The sequence below is a fragment of the Psammomys obesus genome, unplaced genomic scaffold (assembly GCF_907164565.1).
Source record: "Psammomys obesus unplaced genomic scaffold, mPsaObe1.curated_primary_1811, whole genome shotgun sequence".
In the NCBI taxonomy this organism is placed as follows: Eukaryota; Metazoa; Chordata; class Mammalia; order Rodentia; family Muridae; genus Psammomys; species Psammomys obesus.
This window is the reverse complement of record NW_026596101.1, coordinates 21,307,503-21,335,495: the sequence shown is the minus strand read 5'-3', so window position 1 is coordinate 21,335,495 and position 27,993 is coordinate 21,307,503. Positions and strand designations below refer to the sequence as shown.

At 47.8% G+C, this 27,993-nt stretch overlaps 1 protein-coding gene and 1 non-coding gene across 3 annotated transcripts; one reads left to right on the top strand and one right to left on the bottom strand.

The window, feature by feature from the left end:
* Positions 1-17,730: 17,730 nt before the first annotated feature.
* Positions 17,731-20,580, bottom strand: Trh (thyrotropin releasing hormone). 2 transcript variants are annotated; one of them, XM_055628581.1, is made up of 3 exons: positions 20,225-20,580; positions 19,353-19,568; positions 17,731-18,809 (listed from the first exon to the last, which is right to left on the bottom strand). In XM_055628581.1, exons 2-3 carry the CDS (start codon positions 19,558-19,560, stop codon positions 18,244-18,246), a joined length of 774 nt encoding a protein of 257 aa, XP_055484556.1. In that variant the 5' UTR covers positions 19,561-19,568; positions 20,225-20,580; the 3' UTR covers positions 17,731-18,243. The 2 variants fall into 2 exon arrangements, with proteins under 2 accessions (XP_055484556.1, XP_055484557.1); XM_055628582.1 differs by lacking the exon at positions 20,225-20,580 and adding an exon at positions 19,673-19,909.
* A 3,332-nt stretch (positions 20,581-23,912) lies between these two features.
* Positions 23,913-24,057, top strand: LOC129692322 (small nucleolar RNA SNORA48). The gene has a single exon (XR_008722675.1). It is a non-coding gene; the product is annotated as a small nucleolar RNA SNORA48 (small nucleolar RNA).
* Positions 24,058-27,993: the final 3,936 nt, after the last annotated feature.

Genomic DNA, 27,993 nt, shown 5'->3' with positions numbered 1-27,993 from the left:
TGGGTGTCTGCACATAGCACAGGTACCAGGGAAAGCAGGTAGCATTGGGGCTGGGGTTACAGACAGTTGTGAGTAACCTGATATGGGTGCTGAGAACCACACTTAGGCCCTCTGGAAGAATAGCCAAGTGCTCTTAACTCCTGAGCTATCTCTCCAGTTCCAAATGAATACAGTTTTAAGTAAACATGATTTTAAAATAGAATATTCTACCTATTCTAACTTCTACTCACTTGAATACTATGGTTCCAACTCCCTGACATCTGCTTGAAGGGAAATGTGAAGGAAGGTGGGAGGCATCCCCAGGGAAGGTGGGAGGCATCCCCCTACCTCAACACCAACACTTTACCTCCTCTATGAAGATATTGGTTGATCAGAAGGACCACAGAGGGGTGACTAGAGACATCTTAGAGGGTCATCTTCACCAAACGACTGCTTCAAGAACGAGGCCTTTCATAAAGACCTTGAACACCTTGGGGGAGGAACGTCCTTCAATTCAGTGGCTCTCTGACAGTGGCCTCTCACAGACCCATGATCTTTGGGATTAAAGATAAGAGATAAGATATTTAATTCTTATTGGGCTAAGAAAAAAAGATTAGATATCTTATTACATGAGATAAAAATACATGGAAAGTTTAGTTCAGTTCAAAATACATTTAAAAGTTCTTTGCTTTGTGGTTTGTAAAACACTCATGAGGTACAAACTGAAAGGCTGGCAAGGCTACACAGTGAAAGTGAATCGTCCTCACATACGTTTTTATCCAGGGCCTCTCCATGGCAACCATCTACCTTCCCAGTCCTCCCAGAAATAGTCTGTAGACTTTAAAACAAATGACTGAACCACCTACTAAGTGTAGGGATTGAGCCTGAGTGATCCCAGGCTGGGAGTCAGTGGGTAATGCCTGCTGTGTCTGTGCCCTTCCCTGAGTGTAGACACAGAGCCTGGATCTTGCTGTGTGACCATGCCTTTGCCTCTCACTGCATGTGAGCAGGGATGACTCTGGAAGGCAAACATCAGTGTGGGTTATCTGTGATCGACTTGGAGAAATACCCATACAGAAAACTGGGGAAGGCCCTACACCAAGGGCACCAAAATTGACAGAGAAAAATACAAGACACCTCACTAGTTAAATTCTAAATCAGATCAGAGCAAGGTGACACCTTCCTGTTAATCCCAACAGAGGCAGAAAGATCAGTGGGTTTGAAGCTAGCTAGCCTGGGCTACTTTGTTTGTGAGACTCTCTCTCAGAAACAACCAGCCAGTGCTGAAGAAATGCTGAAGAAGTGGTTAAGAGCATGGGCTGCTCTTTCAGAGGACTCAGGTTCTATTCCCAGCACCTACAAGGCAACTTCAGGTGTCCAGAACTGTAAGTGAAGAGATTTACCTTGTCTTACAGCCAGTAAGTTTGTGGCAACTTGTTATAGCAGCAGAAGAAAACTCATACAGATAGGAAATATTTTAAATGGGGAGGGGTCTGTTCTAAGAAAATAAAGTCCACAGAGGGTCCTGAGTCTCAGGCGAAGGGATCTACATTGTGATTCCCAGGCACTCAATCACTAGCTTGTGGCAAGTAGTGGAAACCTAGTCTTAGAATTACAGCGGGGAAGGGGTGTGTATGGCTGCCATATACCACCACTCTGTTACTCTAATTATATCATGAAGAAACAAATACACTGAGAGGCTAAGAAACGTGCCAAGGTCACACAGCTCTTAAGTTAATGAGACTTTGAATCAAAGGAGTCAGACTCTAAGATACGCACAACCTAGTCACAATTCTCAAATGGAGATCTGTGAATAAAAGCTGTTTTAAGACTTTTTTTTTTTTCAGTTAGATACAATGTATATAAAAGACGGCCAATTTCAAAAAGAATAAGGCATAAAACTACCTGGTGTTGGAAATGATGTGGGAGAAATTAGCTCAAATCTTGTGAGTTAGTGGTAAGAATATAAACCCAAAACAACCTATACTAGAGCAGTGGATGGGTTGGAGAGATGGCTCAGTGGTTAGGAGCACTGTCTGCTCTTCTAGAGGTCCCAAGTTCAATTCCCAGCGACCACATGGTGACTCACAGCCATCCATACTAGGATCTGTTACCTTCTTCTTCTGGCACACAGGTGTACATGCAGATGAAGCAATCATATACATTAAATAAAGTAAATTATTAAAAAAATAGAGCAGTGGACAATATTCCCAAACATGTGGGGATGGGAGTGTAATTCAGTAGAAGAGCACTTACTTAGCATGCATGAGGCCCTAGTTTCATCCCTGACATGTGCATTTGTGCACACAAACATGAAGTGCTATGTTAGTCAGCTTTCAATATACCTGAGACATAACAATTGAAAAAGAGAAAAGGTTGTTTCAGCATGCAGTTTTGGAGGTTTCAGTCCATGGCCAACGTCAGCACAATGCATCATGGGTGGAGGTGGAGGCCTGTTTACCTCATATGCAGGAATTGGAAAAGAGAGAAGAAGAGACCAGTGTCTCCTAATCAGGCATCATCACCAGGATGCACTGAGAACAACCAGAACATTCATGCATAGAGAATGTGTGGATGAATTATGCTGTATCCAGATGCCTCTGTCAGTGAGGAAAAAGGACAGGTACTGTAGCCAGCCTTTGCTACTTGGGCTACTTTGTTTTTCTTTTCCTTGCCATTTATCCCCTTGCCTCTTCACCTACCCCTCACCCATTTTGACCCCTCTATCACTAGATAGGAGAGAAAGAATAAAGGGGAGAGAGATGAAGATCCCTGAATCTAATTTTTTTTCTTCTTGTTTCTTCTTTGACCATGACTACTAACAAAATACAACCAATTCCCTTGCACAAGCAACAACAAACCCCAACTCTCGGGGCCCTAGCATTTATATAAGTTCTGAAAGGTTCCCAGAATTCCAAATATCACACAATTGCAGAAACTATCTGCAGCTGGCAAAACCACACCTCTGTTAGAGCATGAGGCAACTCACAATCAGCTCCTTTGGACAGCTTGAAGCAGCCCCCATATCCTCACACCCAGGATTAAAATGAAGCTATAGTCTTATAATATGTCTGTCTTTGTTTTTTTTTTTCCTTAAGAAACCAAAGTTCCAGAATTGTCACTATAAGAGACATGCTAGGGAAGCAAGGGGAGTTGTAGTGTATAGAGGTGGATTTACAGTCTTGGGGATGGGGCTGGAGACATGGATCAATGGTTTATAACATTGGACATTCTTCCCGAGAACCTGGGGTTCAATTCTCAGCATCCACATAGTAGCTCACAGCTATCTCTAACTCCAGTTCCAGGGATTCCAGGGAATCTAATACCCTCCTCTGGCCTCCGTGGGTACCAAGCATGCACACAATACACAGACATACATGCAGGCGAAATATCCATACAGATTTCCTAAACAAACAAACAAACAAACAAATAGAGACAAGAGACTCCCACAAGCTTCTGGTCCAGCTATCTTGGCTCATGCAGTGGCAAAGAGACCTTGTCTCAAAAGAGGTGGAAAGACTAGGACTGACACCTACGGTTGTCCTTTGACCTCCACACCCACTTCCCCCAACTAAATAACTGATTTAATTAAAGTATCGAAACACTCTATGCAAAAGAAGGCAGCATGTATGAGAGACAATGTGGAGACAATATGGAGTGCAGGCCACACTCCCGTGAGTGTACCCAAGTGTGTGGCCAGAGGTCTAGAAGGTCTCCTCTGAGTCTGTTGCCTGGCTTGTTCTAGAAACAGTCCAGAGGTTTGGGAGAGTTGTGAGAAGAGCAGCCACAACCATGCTCCTTGGGGAGGTTGCCTGGCTGTCCTGGAACTTGCTCTGCAGACCAGACTGGCCTTGATCTCACAGAGATCCACCTGCCTCTATCTCCAAAGTGCTGGGATTAAAGGTGTGCACCACCACTGCTGGTTTAAGTAGTCTCATCTTACTGTTTTTCTTTGTACCCAGTTCCTGCCTGCTTCCCTGTTCCACATCCTGCTTCTGCTCTCCCCACCCCCACCTCTAAACTGCAGTTGCTTCAGCCTTTTATGAAATATCCACCAAGACTTCGTCCCTGCTCCCGCCTTCTGGCACCTCCAAGAGCTGGCAGCTGCTTCCTGCCTCAGTCATTCAGAAGGTAGCAACAGAGGTCCTCAACTGGACATCGTTAGGTCACAGATGTTACTGAGCAGGTACAGCCTTGAGAAGTGTTACAGTTCCTACAGGCTGGAGCAGCAGACTTCTGAAGCAACGGGTCTCCATATCTGGAGGCTGGAAAGGGCAGCAGGAACAAATTCCCTTCCACAAACCAAGTACGGTGGTTGCCTCTGTCTCGGACAATATCCAAAAGTAGCCCATGTTCTTTTCCTCCTTTACCAAGTTCCATAGCCATCTTGTGCTCTGAATTTCAAATACGCACACCAGGCCGGGGCCCACTTGGGCCCTAAATGGGTGATGTAGATAAGCAAATAGGATGAAAAATGGTACCACCCATGGAAGAAAGAACAAACCTACGGGTGGATGGGAAGTGAAGAACGCTGGGCCCTCCCAAGGTTGCTAAAAGTTCACTCCCAGGTCACAGGTCTCTTGTGTCTGCAGAAGTAGAAAAACCTTAAGAAATTCAAGCCAGGCATAGTGGTGCCGGCCCTTAATTCTAGCAGTATACAGCAGAAGCAGGTGGATCTCTGTGAGTTTGAGGCTAGCCTGGTGTACATAGCGATTCTAGGACTGCATAGTGAGACCCTGTCTCTAATAATAATAATAATAATAACAATAATAATAATAATAACAACAACAACAAAAGTAATTTGGCGGTCTGCCTTTACCCTCTCTGTTCACTTCCTGGGGAAGTTTTTTGCTAAGGGGTGAGGAGTAGTAGGAAAGCTGGGAAATGTGGGTGTGTTTCTTTTTCTTTTTCAGCGGCTGCTGTACTATCAGCAGTCCCTAGTGAAAGCTCCGTGAGGTGGGGGTACACCTACTCCCAACATTTGAATATAATCAAGACACCAGACCCTCAAAATAGATGTTCACCTCCAATTGTCAATTTTGGTTCTAAGTAATATCATTTATTCTTCCGTGTACTAAACGTGTTCAGTGATGGTGGTGGAGCAACTTGGGGCTTTGTTTCTGAGAAGGGTCTCCTTGTGTAGCCCAGGCTAACTCCAAGTTCATGCTCTTCCTCCGTCATCCCCCTAAGTGCTACAATTACAAGCAGGCATCCCCATACCCAGTTTCTAAACCCATATGCATTCAGTGCCTTCTGCGTGTTTAGCCTGCTCTAGTTTCCAGAGTTATAAAGTGGGGATGAAAAAATGCCTCTGTCATGGGCTGGTTTAAAGCCAGTGGCAGCAAGAAACAGATTAGACACCAAGAAGAACTTCTGAGTGTGACAGGTTAGTTGGGGGAGGGAGGCTGAGGGAAAGCGTACTCCTCCCACCAGAGGTGAAGTTGGTACAGGGGACATCTGGCTTTCCGAGACACTTACTACAGGTTTGGAGCAACAGCAGAATAGGGAGCAAGAGAAGCAAGAAGCTGTATTTTTCCAGATCATGTCTGGTGTGCTTAGCAAGAGCCCCATAAAATTTACAACCTGCTGATAAGCAGTAGTTTGATTCTTCAGCCCAGCAGGTCCCTGCTTGACAGGATTGGGACCAAGAGAGGCTGATGAGAAATAAATGAGACAGGTGCCCGAACGTCTTCTTTGCCAATAAAAGAAAACAACACTTTGAAATTGGTGGAGCGCTTGCAGAAAGTGGAAGAAGAACCTGGGGTGAAGGCAATTCGTTCCTGCCTCACTCCATTAACAAAAGGCCCCAGAGGGCAGAGTGGCTGGACTCTAACATACTCACAGTACAGCAAAGCGCCGAGCCTGCGCTGGCAGGTGACTTAATGGGGCCTTGCAAACTCAGAGCTCTAGCTGGCCTTCACAGGCCCAGACCAGCTCAGGCTTCTCAACCTCTGGTGCCTTCTTTTTCAATTACTTCCTTCTCCCACAGGGGGCCTGGAAATTGTTGTCTTGAGTGAGGGTTCAGAGGAAGCTGGATCACTCTTGTAGCTCTTGATCAAACTTTAAGGGTCCTTCTGACCCCAGACCCCCCCAACTCCAGCAGGAGGGCATACTGAGGAGGCCCTGGTGCCATGCAGGAGGTCAGGGAGGGCTTCCTGGAGAAGGAGGTACTTATGATCATTGTGAATATGGGATTTTCCAAGTGAAAAATAAAGAGTCCTGTGGATGAGGGGAATGAAGACTGGGCAATGGATAGGTCTAGGTCACAGAAACCCAAACTTGGCCTGCCTGAGGTGCTGAGAGATAGTAGAGGGTCAGCCCTGACATTCAGGATGAATCTCTTCCCAAGGAAAATCACGTTCATCCCCTGCCCACTCACCCCCCCCCCAACTTCCCCAAGTCTCTTCTAAGCTGTATGAAAGACAAACCAAGCCCAGACCAGAAGTGCAGCCATTCTGTTAAGTGTGCAAGGTTTTAGAGCAGCGTATAACCCCAGCTGCCCCTCATTGTCAAGACCACTGTCTACATCATGCCATAAGAAGGGCCAGAGGATAAGGGACCCACTGAAAATAAAGGCTGGTACTGCCGGTGCCTTTGGCAAAGAACTGGGCCTGGCCTGGGGAGCCCGGGGTGGCACAGTGGTAGCTCCTGGGGGAACCTGTTCCTGAGCTGCTGTTTCTCCTTCATAGCTGCAGTGTTCCCAGAGTCACCCGCTTCTCCTGCCTCTGCTCTCAAGGTTAACAGCAATTGAGTCCTATGGACAGCTCAGGAGATCAAAAGGACCTGGGCCTGGATGGAGCAGTGAAGAAGCTAGAAATGAGCTGGGCAAGGTCAGGATACTGTCAGGCCAACCTTCTGAACAGCATTGCCTCACCCGTGCCCCATAGATGGGTGAACGTTGATTGTAGCACCCTCCCAGCCCTGAGCCTCCAGCAGCTTCTGTGACCCCAAGTCATTACTCTTGACCTGGTTCTGTACTTTTTTGACAATCTGTTGAAAGCTCCAGATTCTCACCCAGCAAAATTTAAATACAAACTGACCAAATTGAACAGACATTTCCAGTAACATTATACACCTGGTAGCCAACTGACATCTAAGTACCTGGGTCAATTAATTTTCCACAGGTTCTATCGCCCCCAATTTGCAAGTGGAGGGACCAAGACAAGGAGTTGCTGCCCTATTGGCACGGCCCAGTGAAGGGGGGCAGGGGCAGGGGCAGGGTGTGGGTTAACTTGCTTCTGGTTGATCCCAGCTGCAAATATGGAGCTGATAGCACAGAGATGGGCCATCCCAGGGTGTGAGGAAAAGCTCAGCCAAATATGACTTAAAACTTCAAGCATTCTATAAGGATCATGGTTGGGAGACAGAGATGGGAGGAAACCCATGAGTTCAATGCCAGCCCAGTCTACACAGGGAGTTATAGGCAAGACAGGGCAACATAGTGAGACCCTGTTTCTAAATAAACAACATCATGAGATTTATTTTTTTTTCTTTTTTGGTAACCGGATCACACAATTCTCAAACATAACAATGTGTGTCACGATGTCAAAACATTAGCCGACCCTGTTGTAGCCCACTGTATGTATACATGCAGACATTGTGCAAGACACAGTGAATTCTGAATAGTTTAAACCAGCCAGAGCCAAAAGAAGTTTGGCACAGCATCAAGAAAGACTTGATACTTGCTGAAGACATGACCCACTCTGGTCGTGACATAGAGACATTGAGCTGAAAGGAAGTAATCTAACTTCCTAGTGCCAGAAAGTGTTATGCAGGCCATTGAGGACAAAAACTCATCCATGATCTTACCCAAAACCAAACCTGGTCAGAGTGATGAGAATAAGCGGCTATTGAACGTTCATCAGTAAGTGGATGACATCTAGGTCAACTCCCTCTACCCCTGCCAAGGCTCAGGGAACACCTTAGAAGAGGAGAAGGAAGAATGTTAGGAGCTGGAGGCTGGGGAGGAGAGCTGTGAAACACTGCCTTCTGGAAATGACATGGCTGTCCTCATGAACACACATCCGCTGTGGTCTCCCACAAAGTATCAGGCCAACAGATCAGTCAGCATCCTAGCAGGCTGCACTAATTATATTCAGGGAATTACAAATAAAAGAAGAGGACATAAAAATATTAGGGAGATGTGTTGGGGGGTTTCTGGGGAGAGCTAAAGAGGGCTGTTGAAGGTGGATATGAGCAGGTACATTATACACATTATGAAACTGTCAAAGATAAATAAAAGATATCCTATTTAAATCTTTCACTTCATAGTACATATTTGGTATTTTTCCTCATGTGTACCACATGTATACCACATGTATATGCAGTGCCACAGGGGCCACAAGAGGTTATAGATCCCCCTGGGACTGGAGTTGCTGACAGGGTGAAGTCACCGTGTGTGTGCTGAGAACTGAACCTAGAACCTGTAGAAGAACAGCCAGTGCTTTCAACTGCTGAGCCAATTCTCCAGCCCCTCTATTATTAGTCAGGGCTCTCCAGGGTAACGGTGCTTACGGAATGAATCTCTCTATAGATTTAAAAACAGGATTTATTGGAATGACTTAGAGGCAGTCCAACTAATCCAACAATGGCTAGCTGTAAATGGAAAGTCCAAGAATCTAGTATTTTCTCAAGACCTACAAGGCTGGGTGTCTCAGCTGGTCTTCTATAGAAGCTGGGAATCCTGAAGAAGTAGGCTCTGATGCCAGTAAAGGGATGGATATGCTAGCAAAGTGAGGGTAAGCAGGTGAAGAATGAATGAACTCTTCCCTCTTCCACTGTCCTTACACAGGCCTCCTGAAGAAGGTATGACCCAGATTAAAGGTATGCCTCAAGATCTGGATTAAAGGTATGTCATCCCACCTCAAGATATGGATCAAAACCCTGTGTCCTCCAGCCTCAAGACCAGGGTCACAGGTGTGCCCTTCATTTCCTGGATTGTAGCTCATTCCAGATATAGTCAAGTTGACAACTGAGAACAGACATCATACCCTCTTACAAAATCTGTAATCTTTTCATCTTGTGCTGGAATTGGGAACTTCATGCATGTTGGGCAAAACACTTTTCCAGTGAGGCACATCCTCAATCTTTTAACCATTAAATTTTTTTAAATTGCATTTATCTATTTATCTGGGGGAGGCATTTGCCACAGCACATGTGTGGAGGGTCAGAGGACAGTTTGGGAGAGCTGGTTTTCTCTATTTCTACTGTGTAGATTTAAGGGACTGAATTCAGAGGTCAGGTCTGGTGGCAAGTGCCTTCGCTAACTGGGCCATCTTGCTGGCTCTCCCCTTAATCGTTTTTTAAAATTTCATTTCCATCTCAGTTGTTTGATGAGGCTTCTTACTGGTAACTAGCTATATAATTTTGTGCTTGGGCTCCGATGGGCTCTTAATTCTAAATTAAGCATAAGAGAAAGTGATTTGGTTGGGACAAAGCACACGTGGGTTGCTTGAGGCCACCCTGGCCACTGTCACCTATTCAGTCCATCGTGGACTGAAATGTCATTACAGGGCAGGTGACAAACTGTAATATACTTAGAACAGTGACTAACCCAGGTGATACAATACACAAGCTCTTAAGACAGATAATGTCACAGCCCTCAGGCTTTCCGGCCTCCAGACTGTTACTCCCTTCAAAATTATTGAAGGCCCGAAGAAAATAAACCCTGACCTATTAACATAAATTACATCTGTTTACGAAAATACTTGTATTTCTCAAAAGAAAACAGTTTACTGAGTGGCACTGGTCTATATTTGTGCAGACTGTTAGTGTACCTGACTTTGTACAAGCTGGGACTATCTTTGAGCATTGTCAGCCTTCTATTGCTGCTTTGGGTGAACATGAAGGAACCTGCCCCCCCCCCCCCCCCCCCCGCAACAAGGAAAGTAAAGACATCCAGGAGCTCCAAGTGCCCTGGGGCAGACTCTGGAATTGCTGTGTTCATATAACGCAAGAGATCCAGAGCTCTGTAACTGTGTGCCTCAGTTTCCAGTGGAGTGCCTAGAGTTCAGTAAGCACTGACGGAGGTAACTACAGTCCTTCATGATTGGTCTGGAGACCATGTCTCCAGGAATGCCTCGCTGGAAGATTTGTCATCGTGAGAACATTATAATGTCTACAATGTCATTGCTAGGTGATATAATCATTCTTTAAAGATTTTTTTTTTGTTTTAATTATGTGTGTGTGTGTGTGTGTGTGTGTGTGTGTGTGTGTGTGTGCGCACGCGCGCAGATGAGTGCAATGCCCTCAGAGGTCAGAAAATGGTATCAGATCCCTGCTGAACCTTGAGTTACAGGCAGTTGTAAGAAGCTTGACGTGGGAGCTGAGAACCCTACTCTGCAAGAGCAGCATTGATAAGCGCTGAGCCAGCTTTCCAGCCATGATACAATTTTTCAAATTTTTCTTTTTCCCTTTTATTTAGTAATTCTAAGGATGGGACCCAGAACCTCACTCTTGTTATGCAAGTGCTCTGCCACTGAGCCACACTTCCATCCGTAGGTTATGTAATCTGGAGACAACAGCAGAACCTGCAGCTAGCCGCTGACCCACCGTCTGCTAACATTGGCACACGGCTGTTTTCGGCTGAACGCCTGGCTCTGCATACACTTTTCTTCCCAGGCCAGCACCCGCTGACAGCATCTGCAACCTTCCAGGAATGGCTCCAGGGTTCCATGTCCCCTGGGGCCTCCTCAGCCCCTTGAGCTCCTCCCAAGCGTGCCCAGCTGAGGCACGAGTGTGTCCTATGCCCCCCTACCCTTGGGCCATAGGCTCAAAGCCGCAGTGAGGAACCCATGCCAGCCTCCAGCGCGTCACATGGGTACCTGCATGAGTCTGGACGCTCTTCTCCCAGCATCTGGCGATTAGGAAGTCACTCTCCATGTGGGACGAGGTCTAATCAGTCTGCCGATATAATCACCAGGCCCAGAACGTGGTCGCAATTCAGGAAAGACGATCCCCGAAGACAAGCGCCACTTAAATCCTGGCACTGACCACAGTCCCCTTGGTAACCCGTGCTTCTGAGCACGATTTAGCCAGTGAACTAATTGATGTTCTTTCGGGCAGTCAGCTCGTGCCTGGCGATCGAAATGGACACTAATTGCTGACATCCTTCAGGTAAGAAGCCCTTCATGTTCTCAGGCCACCCAAGAGGCCTGGAGCAGGAACTGAGTCTTTCAGCAAATCAGTGCCATGATTGCAAATAATTCATCGAAACAAGGTTTGCAGAAAGAATTAATTATAGAACCTATCAGAGGAAATGGAGGCTTCACTGGATGGGAGAGGCTGCCTCCTCATGGCTTCTCAAAGAAGCTTAAAGCAAAGATGTCAGCAATACAAAAACAAACATTTTCTTTTATTTTATGTGTGTGAGTTTTTGCCTACAAGGTCTGTACATGATGTGTATTGTCTGATGCTTGCAGAGACCAGAAGAGGATATCAGATCCTTAGAACTGAGGTGCTAGACAATTGTGAGATTACATGTAGGTACTAGGAATTGAACCTGGGTCCTCAAGAAGAGTAGTTTGTGCTCTTAACCTCTGAGCCATCTCTCCAGCCCCCAAAATAAACATTTTATTAAAGGGCTTGCTGCACATAGTATTATAGAACTGTACTGTGCCTTTATGATTAAAAAAAAACCTTATGTTTAACTGCTGTGTGTGTGTGTTGTTATAAAGAAATTAAAATATCACAAATCGTTTGATTTTACAAACAAAGACTCATGAGCCAGATGCTGAGGTAAAAACCTGTGAGCTCAGAGAGGCAGAGAAAACACCAAGCTGACCTTCTACTCAGCACATGTCCCAGAAGGAAACCACTAAAAAGCCCAAGGCCAAAAGTTTACTAGCTCAGCTGACAGCCCAAGAGAAAAAAGCCAAAAGCTAAAGAGCCCAAGAGCTTGAGAGCTAAAGTGCTCCTTCCTTTTCTCCATGCTGTCATAAATACTCTTCTCTCAAAGTCCCTGTTTCTGTTTATCCGTCAGCTGGTCACTTGCTCCACCTCTTGACCTAGAGTTAACTTTGTTAAATCCGGTGAACAGAAAGCTCTAGGATTAAAGGTGTGTGTTAGGACCGAACCACACCAAAGAAAAGTTTACCGTTCAAGATCTCAGGGTTCATAATGGGACCAAACGCCCTGTAACATGTATGTGCTCATTCATACTCATGCCAAGGTGCACATGATGACCAAAGGGCAACTTTTGGAAGTTGATTTTCTCCTTCCACCATGTGGGTCCTGGAGATGAAACTTAGGTCATTGGATTTGAGAGCCAGCTTTTTCAAAATGACAAATGTCTGTCTTAGGTGATATGACTCAGACATTTGTCATTTTTAAAGGAGGGGTCAGCACTGGATCATGGTAAGAAAATGCCTGAGGTAACCAATTTATAAGAGAAAAAGTTTGTTCAGCTTAGTCTTTGAGGTTCTGATTCAGGATTCCTTGGCCCTGGCTGTTTTCCTCTTGTGATGAGGCACCCCTGTGGCATAGAACACCACAAAGCCCAAAAAGTAATGAGAGGGTGGAGAGAGAGAAAGAGAGAGAGAGAGAGAGAGAGAGAGAGAGAGAGAGAGAGAAGAGGGCTCCCGAGACCTAGAATCTTCTTGGGAGAGGCCCTCAATGACCTAAGGACCTACTACTGGGCACAGTTTCTTAATGGTTCTACCATCTCTTTAGCACCACCGTGGGGACCATGCCTTTAACATTTGAGACATTCAAGGATCTAAGGAGCTTATGAGGTGGCTCAGCAGGTAAAGGCACTTGCTGCCGAGACTGACAACCTGAGTTTGATCCATGGACCCTGCATGATGGAAGGAGAGAACCCACTCCTGAAAATTGTCCTCTGACTTCTACAAGCATGCAGTGGTGTGCATAGCCCTTTCTTTACACACACACACACACACACACACACACACACACACACACACACACCCCTAAATTTTTAAACACTCAAATCTAAACTACTACATGAGGGCATAAATGGAAGCTGGAAAGAGCCCTTGCACAGAGCCCAGACCACTGTAACTCCCACGGAGCAGAGGAGAAAGCCAGTGCTCAACAAAGGGTTACTTGGTTATTTGTGTGTGTGAATATGCGTGTGTGTGTGTGTGTGTGATCATGCACACTCACTAAGCCTGGCTACCCACAGGCCTTCTCAAAGCAGCTTCACAGGGCCAGCTGCCTATGGCCAGAAGGGCATCACCAGAGAGGAACCCTCAGCTCTGACTGCATGAAACTGGGAAGCATATTTCCAACTTCCTCAGCCTATCAATTTCGACAACTCCGAGGTGTGGTCCATGTCTCCCGTGGGTCCTCAACAAGATGGAATCCCATTGCCAACCTGTTCACCAATACAGCCTGAATTTTTCCCTCCCTTCCCTCCCCTCCCCTCCCCTCTCCTCCCCTCCTTTCTCTTCCTCTCTCCATATCCCATTCCAGACCACTGCTTCCTGGCATTGATGTCCACATATGTAAACTGTATTTAAGTCCTTGTTTCAGAGCTAGTGCTGGGGACACCCAGTCTCAGGCAGATGTAATTATAGACTGTGACAACTGTGAGGAAGGAGAGGGCCTGAGTGCCCTAGTGTCACATTCTGACAAAGTGATGACTGAGGCGATGGCTAAGGAGGAGCAGGAAGCTGGTTAGGACATCATAGTGAAACATGATAACCTGCAAGCAGGAAGTGGAACCCGGCCTGACAGCACTGGGCTCTTCCACCACTGGGCCTTACAGGTGTAAGGAGTCAGAATCTGAACAGTCTGCTTGATCAGGGCATGTGTGCTGATCGAGAATGTCGTTGAGTGATTTGAATACTGCTCTTGGTATTGGGTGCTTGTAATTTTTTTCTCCAAAAACCAGCAAGGGAAAGGGGGTGGTGCTGGCAGGCAGGCTGATGGAGCCATGCTTCAGGGGCCCTGTGGGAGTGGAGAGATCAAGAAGCCATTACTGTATTCACATTGCATGACTGACTGACTCTCAGTGACTGTACCATTTGGTAAAGCCATTTTTTAAATTACTAAGGCTAGAGAAGAAGCTAGATGGTGAAGACCACTTGCTGCTCTCACAGAGGACCTAGGTTTGGTTCCCAGCACCCACAAGTTCTAGGGGACCTGATGTGCTCTTCTGACTTCTGTGGGAAGCAGGCAAGCACATGGTACACAGATATACATGCAGGAAAAACATACATGGTTCCTCCTGGGCAACTTAGTGTGACTGTCTTTAAAAAACAACAAACAGACAGGCAATGAATACCTGAAATAGGTTCAAAAAATGATGGAGGGGGCACAGATTTCAAGCATTAGGTCTGGTGGCTTGTTTTGTTTTTGTCTTTTTACAGGACCTCACTGCTGCTCAGGCTGGCGTCATATTCCTGCCTTCAGAGAGCTTCCTACTTCACCCTCCTAGAACCTGAGAGGACAGTAATGTACCACTTCACACTGACACTTCTGTTTGATTGCTGCAGAGAGCTGGAAACGGGGCTTCATGCAAGTCAGACAAGTGTTCTACCACTGAGCTGCATCCTCAGCCCTGAAATAGATACATTTTATGATGGGATGCCCATCACTACAAGACAGTACTATTTAGCTATAAAAAAGGAAGTACTGCTACGTGCTACATAACCTGAGTAGACTTTTAAAGTACTGTGCCATGCTGGTGTGTAGCTCAGTGGTAGAATGCTTACTTAGTATGTGAAGGGTTCTGAGTTCAATGCCCAGTACCAGACTCAATCCCTCAATCACACATACTGTAGCTGTGAAATGGACCAGAAAAAATGTCATCAGCAGCTAACTCTGGATACAAGCTGGGGCATGTAATCCTAGAAGGCTGCTGCAGACACACCCCAAATCACAATAGCTCTGTTTTTATACCCAGAGTCTTTGTTTAAAGTTTCTCAACTGCGGGCTCCTGCAAAATAAAATAATAAATTAGATACTTTCTTACTTTAAGAGGGAAGAACCAGCGCACGGTCATGATCTGAACAAAGCAAAATAAAGGCAGCAGCGTAAGTAACTCACTGTCCATATTGGGATGAACTCATGATCTTCTGGGCTCCTCCAAGGGACTTGTGTCACTTTTCTGGCTCTGCTGTCTGCAGCACATGCGGCTTGTTATTTAAGTTTAGGCAGGCTATACTCCACTGCTGCTGTTGTTCGTGGTGGTCATCTGTGGGGCTGGCATCACTAAAATGCTCCTTGGGTCTTCTGCTGCAACTGGCTGCACCTTCACCAATAGCATCTCTTGGACTCTCTTCACCGTACCAAGCCAGACTTTTCTGCAGGACCCCTTCAATCCTGGGGCTTCAACTACTTCTGAGGCTGCACCTTCATCAATGGCCTCTCCTGGCCTTTCACAGTGCCAAGGCTCTCCATGACCCCCTCAGGCTTCAAAATCAGTACCTCCTGAGAATGTATACATTACCAAGTTTGGCTGCCAGCACGAGGTACAGCCTAGGCTGTCTCTAGAACACAGCTCATGTATGCTGACTCTCTGGAAACACTTCCCACATGATTTCATCTCAATGGTGCTGGTCTCTTCTTAATCACTGCCAGTTTCTCAGCTCCAGCTCACAGCAAAGCAAAAGTTTCACTTTTGTGGATCTAGTCTCTTATTAATATGGCTGATTCTTCAGCCCCAGCTGACTAGACACCAGGTATTATTCACAGAAATGATCCACTAGACTCTTGACTTTTTTCTGAAATATCACCAGCCAGGTCTCCACCATCTGCATTGCTCTCAACACTCTTCTAGGCCCCTAAAGAACAGCTCACTGGGCTCTCAACATTCAATGACTTTCCTAGTCCAAAGTCCTTACACTATCCTCCCAAAAATAACATGGTCAGGTCTGTCACATCTCTACCCCATGACCTGTTTTAATTAGTGTTACTATTGATGTAAGGAAACACCTTACTCCAAAGTAACTTTGGAAAAAAAAGGGTTAATTTGTCTTACATATCCTGAGTCATAGTCCACAGCGGGAGCCAAGGCAGGAACTCAAACAGGGCAGGAACCTGGAGGCAGGAGCTGATTGGAGAGGCCACGGGAAGTGCTGCTAATGGCCTTGCTCCTCATGGCATGCTCAGCCCACTTTCTTGCAGAACCCAGGACCACCAATGCTCAGGGGTGGTCCCACCTTCAATGGGCTGGACCTTCCCTCACCAATCACTAATTAAGAAAATGTGCTGCAGGCTTGCCTGCCTACAGCCTGACTTTTGGAGGAATTTTTTTTTTCTTTCAGTTGAGGCTCCCTTCTCTCAGATGACTTTAGCTTGTGTCAAGTTGACATAAAACTAGTCAGCAAACCCACCATGTCCTCTCGTAGGTCCAAGGAATCAAGGCGTCTGTGTGGGAACTAGCCTGAACCTGAAGAGGGTTCAGTAGCAGAAGACATGGATTTCTTCCTTCAGGGATGGAAGAGACTGGGAGATGGGAGATCTCACATACTCCCCCAGAACATATGGTCTCCTCTATGGGTCTTTGCTGATGCTCTATCCTTTTGCCTGGGGTGCTTTTTTTTTTTTTTTCCCTCTATTGAAACTTGGGCTTAGCCATTTTCTCCTGTAGGAAGGCCTCTTTGTTTATTCAGTTTCTCTCAATTTTTCATTTCCCACAACAAGTGTTCCTCATGCCAAGCTGTCCTTTTCTGTGCTTTTGTCTATCTTTCTATGAAAATAGAAGTGGCCTGAAGCTTATAACTTCCATGAAAGGAGTATTTATCAAACACCTTCTTCAGGCCAGGCCCTAATCTAAGAGGCTTTGGTGGGGGTGAAAAAGTTGGAAAGGTTTTGTTGTTGTTGTTGTTGTTTTGTGTGTGGTGGGAAAAGGTATGCTGTGCTTGTCCCAATTGGTTAAGTTTGCTAACACTCTTGAGCGACTCTCAGTGACTTAACATAAGTTTGTTTGTTGCACACCCAAGTCTGGGGTGGTGACTCATCTCTAACTTCCATCAGGTAAAACCAGCGCCTCAAAACCATCTACCATGTCCTCTGGCAACTCCATGTGCAGCCTCAACCACCGTGGTAGGAAAAAAAAAAAAGCGGGGTGGGGGGGGGAGCTCGGGATGTCCTGATAGAGCCACAGGGACCAATTGAGAAACATCATAACATCCCATTGGCCAGAAGTGGACACGTGACTCTGTTATACCCGCTGAGGAGGCTGGGAAATGTAGTTGCACACTATAGAGGCACGCTAATCTAACACCAGCAAGAGCTGTGCAGTCTCAGGCTGAAGGAGAAGTTGGACTCAGTTAAAAGTTGCAAAGGGGCCAGTTCCTTCACTTAGATAGTAATATCACCTAGGAGGACTGTGCGGCATCACTTCGCGGCACCCCTGTTCGGGACAGTGATCAGGTGACTGCTCCCTCTTAGCCTGCCGCTCAGGACTGACTTCGGAAGCTCCCTAGTTTTATTCTCTTGACTGTATCCTTTGCCCGGTTCATGTTTCTGCCACAGAACCAACACCCCCGCCCCCCTCACACACACTGCATCCCCTCCCTCCACCCCCAAATCTGGTAGACTCAAGGCTCCACAACATCCAACAGTCTTCGCTAGTCACTAATTCCACGCACCACACCCAGCCGATCAAAAATTCCAGAGCCAGACCCTTAGCCACAGTAACATTGTGTTCTGAGACTGTCGACATGCAAAAGGGTCCTGATTTCCTCAGATAAGAGAGAACCCTTTTAATGTCCTCCGGGAAGAGCTTGTGGCTGGGAGCCAACCCAAAAGCCCCCAAAGAAAAACCTCAATCTAGACAGAAGAGCAGAGGAACAAATGACCTGGATATATTTTATTGTCATCGAGATGAACAAGAGCAGGGTTATATACAAGATGTGACCCCCCTCCCCTAGGGCATATCTGAATATCTCCCAAGCTTAGGGCCCTCAGCCTTAGGGGATGTGCTCAAGTTATACCAGGTTGGTCTTGCCACAAGGGGCAGAGGACAGAAGTTAGATTTTAACACCAAAACTTTTCAACCCCACTCTTTTCCGAGGAAGTTCTTTAGGAGATGTAGAAGAACAATCTTGGGCCAGCACTGACGGGGTGCAGGACTGTGGGAACAATTGGGAACAAGCGCTCTGAGATACCCCCAACCCAGCGTCTTTAACTTCTTGACTGGCTTCCTGGAGTCCCTGAAGTGGGCAAGGAAGGGACTGGGTGGACACTATGTACAGAGGGCTCAGGTTTAGCGTCTAAGATGGAAAAGATGATGAAGGGAATGGGATGGGGCACACAGGGCTTATGTCATCCTAGACTTGAAGCCCACTGCTAGGCTTACTCCTCCAATAGAGGTTCCCTGTCCCAGGCTTCCAGCTGTGGGCTTTGCTTCTCCAGGGTCTCCTGGCCCCTGCTCAGGTCACCTAGGAGCTGGAGCAGGCCTATTTGGCCACAAGTCCCCTGGGGCCCACAAGGGTGACCCAATGCCCTTTTGCCAGGGTGCTGGCGTTTCTCAGGCACGGGAACACCCTCTCCCTCTTCTTGTTCTTCCCAGCTTCTTTGTGGCTTGGGATCTATGAACCTTCGGCCTGGATGCTGCCTCTTGGTGACATCAGACTCCATCCAAGGAAGCGATCGCCGGCCGGGGTGCTGCCGCTTAACTTGGGGGACATTTAAGAACCAGGAATCCAGAAAGAAATCTGGTAACCAGGATGGTGGCAGCCAGTCACCATCCTCCTCGTCTACCCGTGAGTACTTATCCTGGTTGGCACGTCTGCCAGGGTGCTGTCGTTTGTGGATCCTCCAGGCACCCCCTTCTCTCAAGTCCCCCCTCTCTTCAGCTTCAAGTCCTTCCTCTTCCTCCTCCCTTTTGCCTGGGTGCTGGCGCTTCGTGATCCAGGAGTCTGAGAAGGAAAAGCCAGTGTGGGAGAACCTGGCCCCTTCATCGGGGACACTTGCCTGCAGGCCATGACACACTTCAGACTTGCTCTCCGTCCTAGCACTTCAGGCAGCTCCTCCTTCCCACTGTCTGTTCCTCAGGCCTTATAGACACCCTCCTACACTGATGGTCAAGCACCTCACTCTTCCAGCCCCAATTCTCTACTTCCTTGCTGGGTGACCATAAGCCACTTGACTTCTCTGAGCCCCAGCTGTCAGTAAAAAAATGGCAATATGTCCTTATAGACAGGGTCTTAGATACAAGAGTTTAGTAAATGGTAATTAAACTGTCACAGATCGGGGCCTCATGAAATTGTGACTACTTGAAGTCTGACTTCTGATTCTTTCTAGCACTGAGAATTATTGTGGTCCCAAGGGGTGGTCACCTCTCTACCCTGTTAAGGAAGTGGCTATGAGGCTATGAGCTTCTTAAGTCTGGAAGAGACAGGACAGGTGGCTCCCCTAGCTCCCCCCCAACCCACACAACACTTCTCTCCCCCTATACTTACCTAAGGCTGCACCCAGGTCCCCTCGTACCCGCTGAAGGTCTTTCGGCAAGAATCGACGTTCTGGCCGGATGTGGACATTTCCCAGGCCAGGAAGGTCTGGAGTCGCCGCACCTTCCTCCTGGGCTGCCTCTGGCAAGGCACAGGATTCAGGGATACCGGTGAGGGTGAAGATCAGAGCCAGAGCCAGCAGCAGCCAAGGGCTCGGCATGGTGGTGTCTAGGGTCAAGGGCAGTGGGAATAAGGGTGAATGCACAGCGCTCGCTGCTCTGGGGTAGTCGGCCCCACCCTCCTACCTCCACTCCAGAACACGGGTCACCTACCATCTACGCCTGGTGCATCTGAGCCTCTGCTACCTGTCCTGGTCCACTAGGGTGCCACGGTGCCCTATCTAAGCCAGGGGGTGGTGGGAAGCCCGCTGTCCCCGCCATCCCTTACTGCCTCCCGAAGTTGGAAGAGTCAGCGCTGCGTTTGGGACTGACAGCCCCACGGTCGTGTTCCCCTTTAAGGTTGCAGTGCCGGCCAGAGAAGCTAAAGTCATCCCCGCCCCAAAGCTCCATCTACAGCCAACCTCCTTACTCCAGAGCTGAGATTCTGGCTCGCGTGCATGAACTCCACATGCAACCCTTTGCTCCTGTGCCTAGGCTAAACTAAGACCCTCCTTGGACGCCCACACCCTGATTCCTAAGTGAAGGTTCTGTTTCTAAGGTTAGTGTACAAATTCGAACCCCGAGTTGGTCCGACTGTCCCAGCGTGGACCTGCTAGCCGACCTCTTCCATCCAGCGCTCCTGATGCCCTGGCCAGTGCATCCCGGGAAGGCGGCGGGGCGGGTGGAGGGAACACCTGTTCGGGGTCCCAGGGTCAGTGGCGTTACCTGCGAAGTGGGGACTCCGCCGGGCAGTCCGAGCTACTGAGCTGCAGAGTGCGAACTGGAGGAGTAGAGTCTGCAGCCCTCAGGATCGCGCGTGGACTGCGCGCTCTTCCGAGGGGCCGCGGCTTATATGCGCTCCCGACGGCGGCGCCCGTGAGGTCAGCGGGGAGGGGGCGCAGGCCGAGGGCAGGGGCGCTGACAGCATTGCCGGGGACCCGCCCGTTTTCCGGAAGCTCGGAGGGGGCCGAGCGAGGGGGCGCGGCAGACGCAGGTTGGCGGCTGCACCCAGCTCCGGAGGTCTATTGACTAAGAGAACATCTGATCAGGGAACAAAGGGAGGGACAGACATCCCGGGAGTAGTCCGCGATGGAGAGGAGGCAAGAGGAGTGAGGACTAAGAGACACAGGCATGCAGACACCCAGAGACAAGACATATGCTGGGTGTGGGCAACAACAGAAAGGAGGTGGCGACTTGTGGCACCTAGTCTTGACTGTGATCCCTTCCTCTGTTTCCTCATCTGTGCAATGGGAGAGGGTAAGGTAGAACACAGTTCCACAACGGTGGCGCTATGGCTGCAATCAGCTCCTGGGGATGCTAGGCTCAACTCCCACAAGGTCCTGAAAATATCTAAGTAAACACCAAAGCTAGAAGTTAAGAACAAAATTGGGGGCCTGTGAGACGGCTCGGTAGTTAAGGGTGCCTGCGGCCAGCACTGACCACCTGAGTGGATTCCAGAAGGTTGTCCTGTGACTTATACACTCTGAGGACTGTGTCGCTCACAAGCCTTCCCACCCTAAATAAGTAAATGTTTAGTGCAAATTAATTAACAAAAAGGACAAAATTGGCCTCTCCAGAAAACAATTCGTCCCACGTATCTCCCTGACCTCAGCCAGCTGGGACAGAACCAAGGAGTTCCTAGTGACCATGCTCCCCAACTCTTTCTGTAGACTCCAACTGTGCTGCCTAGCCACCCCAAGAAGAATGCTGGAGCCACTGATAGCCTCCTCACACTCTGATTCTTCAGGCTAAATAATTGAATATTTAGTGCATAACCCCGGCATGCTAGTAGACTGGCAGGAGATTCCAAAAGCATCCAAATGTTACTCCTGCTCCTGGTAGATAGAGGCGCTTCCTGGACATTTACACCCCCCGCCCCCATCATCTCCTTACCCCTTCCTGTCACCGGCGGGAGAAACAAGACACAAGGTTGGGACTGATAGTCCCACTTTACACAGATAAGACTCAGAGCTGGATGGAGGAAAAGCCACTGAGAGGTAGAGGTGGGGGGGGGATGTTGAGACTTCAGCTAGAGACCTTGCCTTAGTTTTAGATGAAGACGGGTAAGGGTCTGGGGTCATGCTCTGACTCAGCTTCCTGACCTCCAGGCACTTCCGTGTCTCTGGGTCATAAGAGGGTCTAAGATGGGAAATCTAAGACCGCAGTTTGACCCCTGCTCCCCAGCCAGACTGAAGAATTTGTCATCCTGCCTGTTTCCTCCTGGTTGGATTTGACCACGGCTATTCTGAATCTGAGCAGCTGCAACCAAGCACAGAAAACCCTTACCCGCTAGGGCCTGTAAGGAGTCCTGACTGGGGGCTGGACACTGCAGCTGTGCCTCAGGGCACTTCCTAGGGATGCAGCTGCCATCCAGTCACCCAGGCCCCACCATGTAACTCCAATAAACTCCTTGGTTCACCTTTCTTTGACCCATTTGTACACTCTGTATCTGGGGTGAAAGAATGATTCTCTCTCCCCTTAAAAGGTCATGTGACACTAGCTAGCTTGCAGATCTGTTCTCTGCAAGTAAGAACGGACCCTGTGGCTTACCAGACAAAGACAATTCCCTTGTACAGATTCTCAAGTCTATGCCTGAGGAAGCTGCTCAAAGGTTATCCAGTGCAGCACAGCATCTAGAAGTCATGATTGCAAACAGCCAGATGCCTGTCCATTAGGAGGGGGCTGCTTAAAGTAATCCTTCTTTAAAGTAGCCTATCCTAATGGGCTGCTTAAAATAGCCTATCAAGTTATACAAGACTGGTAGAAGCAGAGTGGTGGAAAATGTGTGCACAGGACATGTTGGTGTGCAGGCGAGTCAGCTGGCCTGCCCTCAGGGGCCTTCAGGGGCCTGACAACGCCCTACAACATCACCTGCACCAGGTTTGCTAGGTACACAGGATATAAGTATCTGCCTGTCACCCAGCTCAATCCCTGTCTCTTGGTCTATCTCAGTCTCTTTCTCTCTCCGTCTTCAAGGCTCACACAGGCTCTAACTCCTCTCCTCTTCCCCTCCCCTCAAATAAACCTCCTTTATACCACATATGCTGTGTGGCTGTAATCATTATTATAACAGGACAGACCACCAGTGGACCACTAAGCCTCTTACATAAAGAATGGGCCAGAGAAAGGGAGGTAGGACAGACCTTCAACACGATGCAGGATGCAGGAGGCTTGCTTTTCACTGTCAGTTCTTCTTCTGCTGCTGATTAACATAAAAAAAACTTTTATATTGATTCTTTGTGAGCTTTACATCATGCATCCCAGTCCTGCTCATCTCCTTGTCCCCTCATATTCACCCTTTACCCTTGCAACTACTCCCCCCAAATAAAACAGACAAACAAACAACAAAAAAAAACCCAAAGCATAGAAAACATCTCATGGCGGAAGCTGTAGTATGTCAGTGTGTCCCACAGTATGTCCCTCTGTCCACACATCTTTACTTGCAAATGTTCATTGCAACAGGCAACAGGTTATTGGTCTGGTTCAGGACCTTTGGCTTCTGTGACATTATCAATACTGAATCCTCATGAACATTCTTCCTGGTTATCCTATTGCTGCCCTGTGTCATGGAGATCCTGCAGCTTTTGAACAGCAGGCCTGGCCCTTTCACGCATCCCAACTGTTTGCAGATGATATAGATTTTGGGGTGGGCCAATTCAGAGCCCTAGATCTGGGCCTAGGGGATAGCTGAGCTACTCAGCCCACTGGTTCTCCCTTATCCACACCATGAGGGTGAGCTCTCCAGCACTGCCTCAGTTAGGCCAACCAGCGTCACCATTGGCAAGAGGCAGGGTCAGCTTTCCTGCTCTCATGCACTCAAGATGGCTCACCTGCACCTATGGCTCCAGAGCCAGCCCCTGCTGTGCTGCCCAGTCAAGGGTCAGGGCTCAACTCTCCCAAATCCTGTAGCCTCTGAGGGGCTGGGACAACAATCCTGCTCTCACACCCTCGTGGCTGGCTCACCTGTGCCTATCTCATCAGGGCCAGCTCCACTGTATTGCCCAGACGAGATGCAGGGTCCATTCTCCTGAGTTGCAAGAGCAATGAAGGAGTAGAGTTAGCTCTCCTAAGCTCATGACCCTGTGGGCAGCTTTCCTGGCTGCTTGAGGAGGCAAGGGGAAGGGAGTGTCTGGCATCACCTCTGCACCTGTGCCATCCCTTGGCAGATGAGTGGCAGGGTCAGCTCTGCCACATTCATATCCACAGGGCTGGCTCACCCATACCCCACACCACCAGGACCAACTTCACTGTGCTGTCTGGCCGAGGCACAGGGCCTGTCTCCTGAGTACTGCCACCTATGAAAGATGGGGCTAGCCCTCCAGAGTGCCACATCCAATGAGGAACAGAGCCAGCATGCACAGAAAAACAAAAACCACAAAACAAAAACAGTCTAAACTCATTAAGAACTGACAGTTACTCACTGGCAATGATCAAAGAGAGACCTTGTTGTTGGTGGTGTTCTTATATCAGTCAGGAGAAGAGCAAATGACGGTCCTTTGTTTATCCTAGCTTGATGCCTGGCTTGGTGGCCAAAGCTGTCTTATGTCTAGGACTCATAAAAATTTAATCAAATCAAACTCAGGCAGCGCAGCACAGGAGGAGGAAGATAGACAAAAACCTGTGGACCTCCAGGTCACCCACAGACCAGCACAAATGGAGGATGTCGCCCAGGGACCTTCCAGTCCCATGGCCAGCCTGCAGCCGGAGCCACCACAATGTACGAATATGTGGTGGCCAGATTGGAGAGAGGAGAAGTGGAGCAGCTTGAGCATTATGAAGAGAGGTGAAACTGGAGACTCAAGGGGGTAGAGGAGTCGCCTGTTATCAGTGGCAAGCCCCGCCACCTGGGGCTATAGTAAGGTCTCAGCCTGAGCTGCCACTGAGGGCATGTCTTCTGCTGGAGCAGCTGCCAGGGACTACATGGATGTCCTAGCAACTGTATAACTAGTGGGTGGGAAAAGAATGCAGTAAGGCTAGTTTTTCCCCTCAGGTGGCTGGACATGTCTCCACCTAGCTGGCCTTAGTTCAGGCTTGTGCTTTAAACTTTAAAATAATAGCCATTGATTTTTAATTCATTGATTTTTAAGTCTTTCACTATTATGTAGCCCAGGGAGGCCTCCAATTTGAGATCCTGCTGCCTCACTCTCCCAAGTGCTGGATTACAGGACTGTGCCACCATGACTGCTTATAAAGAATGTTTAGTTGCAGTCACGTCCTTCTGACCTATTGGCTTCGCTTTACCTGAGTAATCCAATCTACATTTTAATGGTAATTCCTGACCCACATGTATTCTCTCTCCCTCTCCCTTTCCCCTGAGGATCCAACCCAAGGGCTTTCCGATTGAACTGTAGGAAGGACGAGTTTTAAGTTTTGAAAATGAATAGTGGGATTGTTTAATGGCAAATATGAGCCTCTATTTCTAAACTCTAGCACCTTAACACACAACACTGCAGCTGTGTTAAATCTGGGTGTCCTTAGGTGGTGGTCATACAATCAGCAAGCCTGGAGGTCATTAAAAATTGCCACCCCCACCCCCATCAGCTTTGGACTGTTTTCCCAGTGAATAAGCTAATTTTAAGAAAGGGGACAATGAGACAGTTGCCCTTTTTAGAATTTAAAATACCCTGAGAAATGATAGAGGAAGCATCACAATTGTCACTCCCTGAAATTTCAAATAGCATAAGAAAGGGAAGGAGGAGTTAATGGGCTTTGTGCAGGAGCATTAAGGAAAATCTATTTCCTCCTGGGAAAATGTGGCTACTGTGTGGATTTAGTTTTTATGGGTCCAGAGCTTAATTACAATTTACCTTGGGCTAGCTTTAGTCCCCCCCACAAATAGCCATTTCTTGTCTAGCTCTGTGCCAGACCTAACATCCTGTGGCTCACAGATACAGATTCTTCAATTCATACAAATGTATGAGCAGACCTCTGATTTCTCCACCCATCAAAGGGCTAAGAATGCTGTCATGTGGCTGAACAGAGTTCTCCCAACTTTGCCATGACATGTCTGCTTCTACTGACGTATTTGCCTTGCTTTGTTCTGTAACTAATCAAAACTTCATGAAACTGCTTCCATGTTACAACATAGAATTTGAAGTGATCTAAATCTGTGTTCCTGGGCCATGGTCAAGTCAGTTCAGAATAAACTGTCTCTCATCCTCTTTGAGATTAGAGTTGTATTTTCTTTCCATGAACAATCCCAAGCTCATCATAGAGTCATATGCTGTCATACGAAATACTACCAAGAGGGTTGGTGAGATGGCTCATGGGTAAAGGTGCTTGCTGCTAAGCCTGATGGCTTGAGTTTGATCCCTTGAACTCACGCGGTGGAAGGAGAGAACTGACTCCAGCAAGTTGCTCTCTGACCTTTACATGTGAGCTGCAACTCTCCCCTTGCAAATAAATCAATGATAAAAATTAAAAAAAAAAAAAACACACATAAAGAAAACACGGGTGTTCTTTATGTATGTATCTATTTATGTATGTACGTGCGGGTGGTGTGTGTGTGTATACATGTGTGTATATGTGTATGTACACATGTGATTAGTTCTGTGAAACTTTATCATGTGTAGGTTTGTTGACCAACCGCAAAATGGCTATTTAAAAATATTGAGGGCGGAGTCTAGAGATATGGCTCAGTGGTTAGGATCGCTGGTTGCTCTTGCAGAGAAGCTGTGTTCGGTTCCCAGCACCCACATAGTAACTTACAATCAGCTATAACTCTGATTCTAGGTGGCCCAATGCCCTCCTCTGGCCTCTGAGGGCTGAGCATGCGTGTGGGGCATAGAAACTCACACAAGCAAACTCACACATGCACATAAGTAAAGTGTTGATTTTTATTTTATTTTTAGAAACAGGGTCTTTACTTTCTTTCTTGTTTGTTTGTTTGTTTTTGTCTTGTTTTAAATTTGTGAGTGCTTTGCCTGCATGTATACAAATTCACCAAGGGCATACATGGTGCTCTTGGAAGCCAGAGAGGATATTGGAGCCCCTGAAACTGGAGTTACAGAGAAGACAGTTGTAAGCCACTGTGTGGATGCTGGGAGTGGGACTTAGGGTCTATACAAGAGCAGCTGGAGTTCTTAATCCCTGAGCCATCTCTAATGCCCTAGAGTGGCTTTCACTGGGAAGGCAGAGGCAGAAGGATCTCTGTGAGTTTAAGGCCAGCCTGGAGTTCCAGGACAGTGACAGCCACATAGTGAAACCTTGCCTCAAAAATCAAAACAGGCAAACAGACTCTAGAAAAATCTCACAGACAAAGACCCAATTCGTTTCCTTATAATTGTTTTTGTTATGAAAATAATGAAGATACATTTTGCCCGAGATCATAAAAACTATCTGGTAAAAGTAGTCAACTTCCCTGGACTCCCCTACGGGGAAGCCTTTCTAGTCTAGGCCCTCCCCCTCCTTGGTAGAGCTGGATGGAGGTGAGCTATGGCTCCCTAATGCTGATTCTACAGTCTCGTTTTGGCCACTTCATCCCTCTATTCAGCGAGTGCTCACCGCATTGCACAGCCTCAGGCCAGGCTCTGGACTGGAGGTCATAGTGGGGTATCAGCAGATACAAGATAAAGGAAAGAGGGGAGCTGGGCAGATGTCACCAGGCCTTGGTGGCCTTGGAGATAGGTTTGGGTTCAGACAACAGAACAGGGAGAGATGCCATCTGATTTATCCCTTCAGGCTACCTGCCTGGTGAGCTATGTATAAGTGCCCATGTGCTCCTTCTTGAACTGTCCTGCCTCAATTTCCCTCATTTTCTGTCCTCTTTCCCCTCTTAGGCTTACACTCTGCTCACTTCCGAGCTGCCCATGCTCTTCCTGGCCCAGCCTGCCTCTGCCTTCTCCCCATGCACCTTCCCCTGGTGCTCCTGCGGCAAGCTGGTGCCCTGAAAACCAACTTAGTGACAGAAAACTCCAGACACACACACACACACACACACACACACACACACACACACACACACAAGTATCCTACTCTGAGATCCCCGTCCAGCTGCAAGTCTCACCATGCAGTAGACCAGCTAACTTGAAATTCACAGAAATCCACCTGCCCCTGCTCCCAGGATGCTGAGATCAAAGGTGCCCACCACCATGACTGGCCCCTAAAAAACCTTTTTAACAGGAAGTCTTGTAAAGGGTTTCTGTAACCCAGAAATCGAGATTTCACAGGTTCATGGCAGAGAAGAGGTGAGACTCTGGCTTCTGAAATGTTTGAAGCTGGCCTTCAGATAATCTTGAGAAGGCTTATGCTAATTCTTATGAGGGCGGAAGTGTGGCGGGGCGGGGGTGGTGGGGTGCTGGTGTGAGACATCTTGCTGCCAGGAAGTCACACTTGCTTGGCGGACCAGACACCCCATCATCCATCAAGCCTGCCAGAGATAACAAGCCCCCCCCCCCCCCCCCCCCCCCCCCCCCCCCACCCCCCCACCAAAAAAACCCCCCCCCCCCCCCCCCCCCCCGGCTCTAGCTTCTTATTGTTAGAACAAAATAAAAACC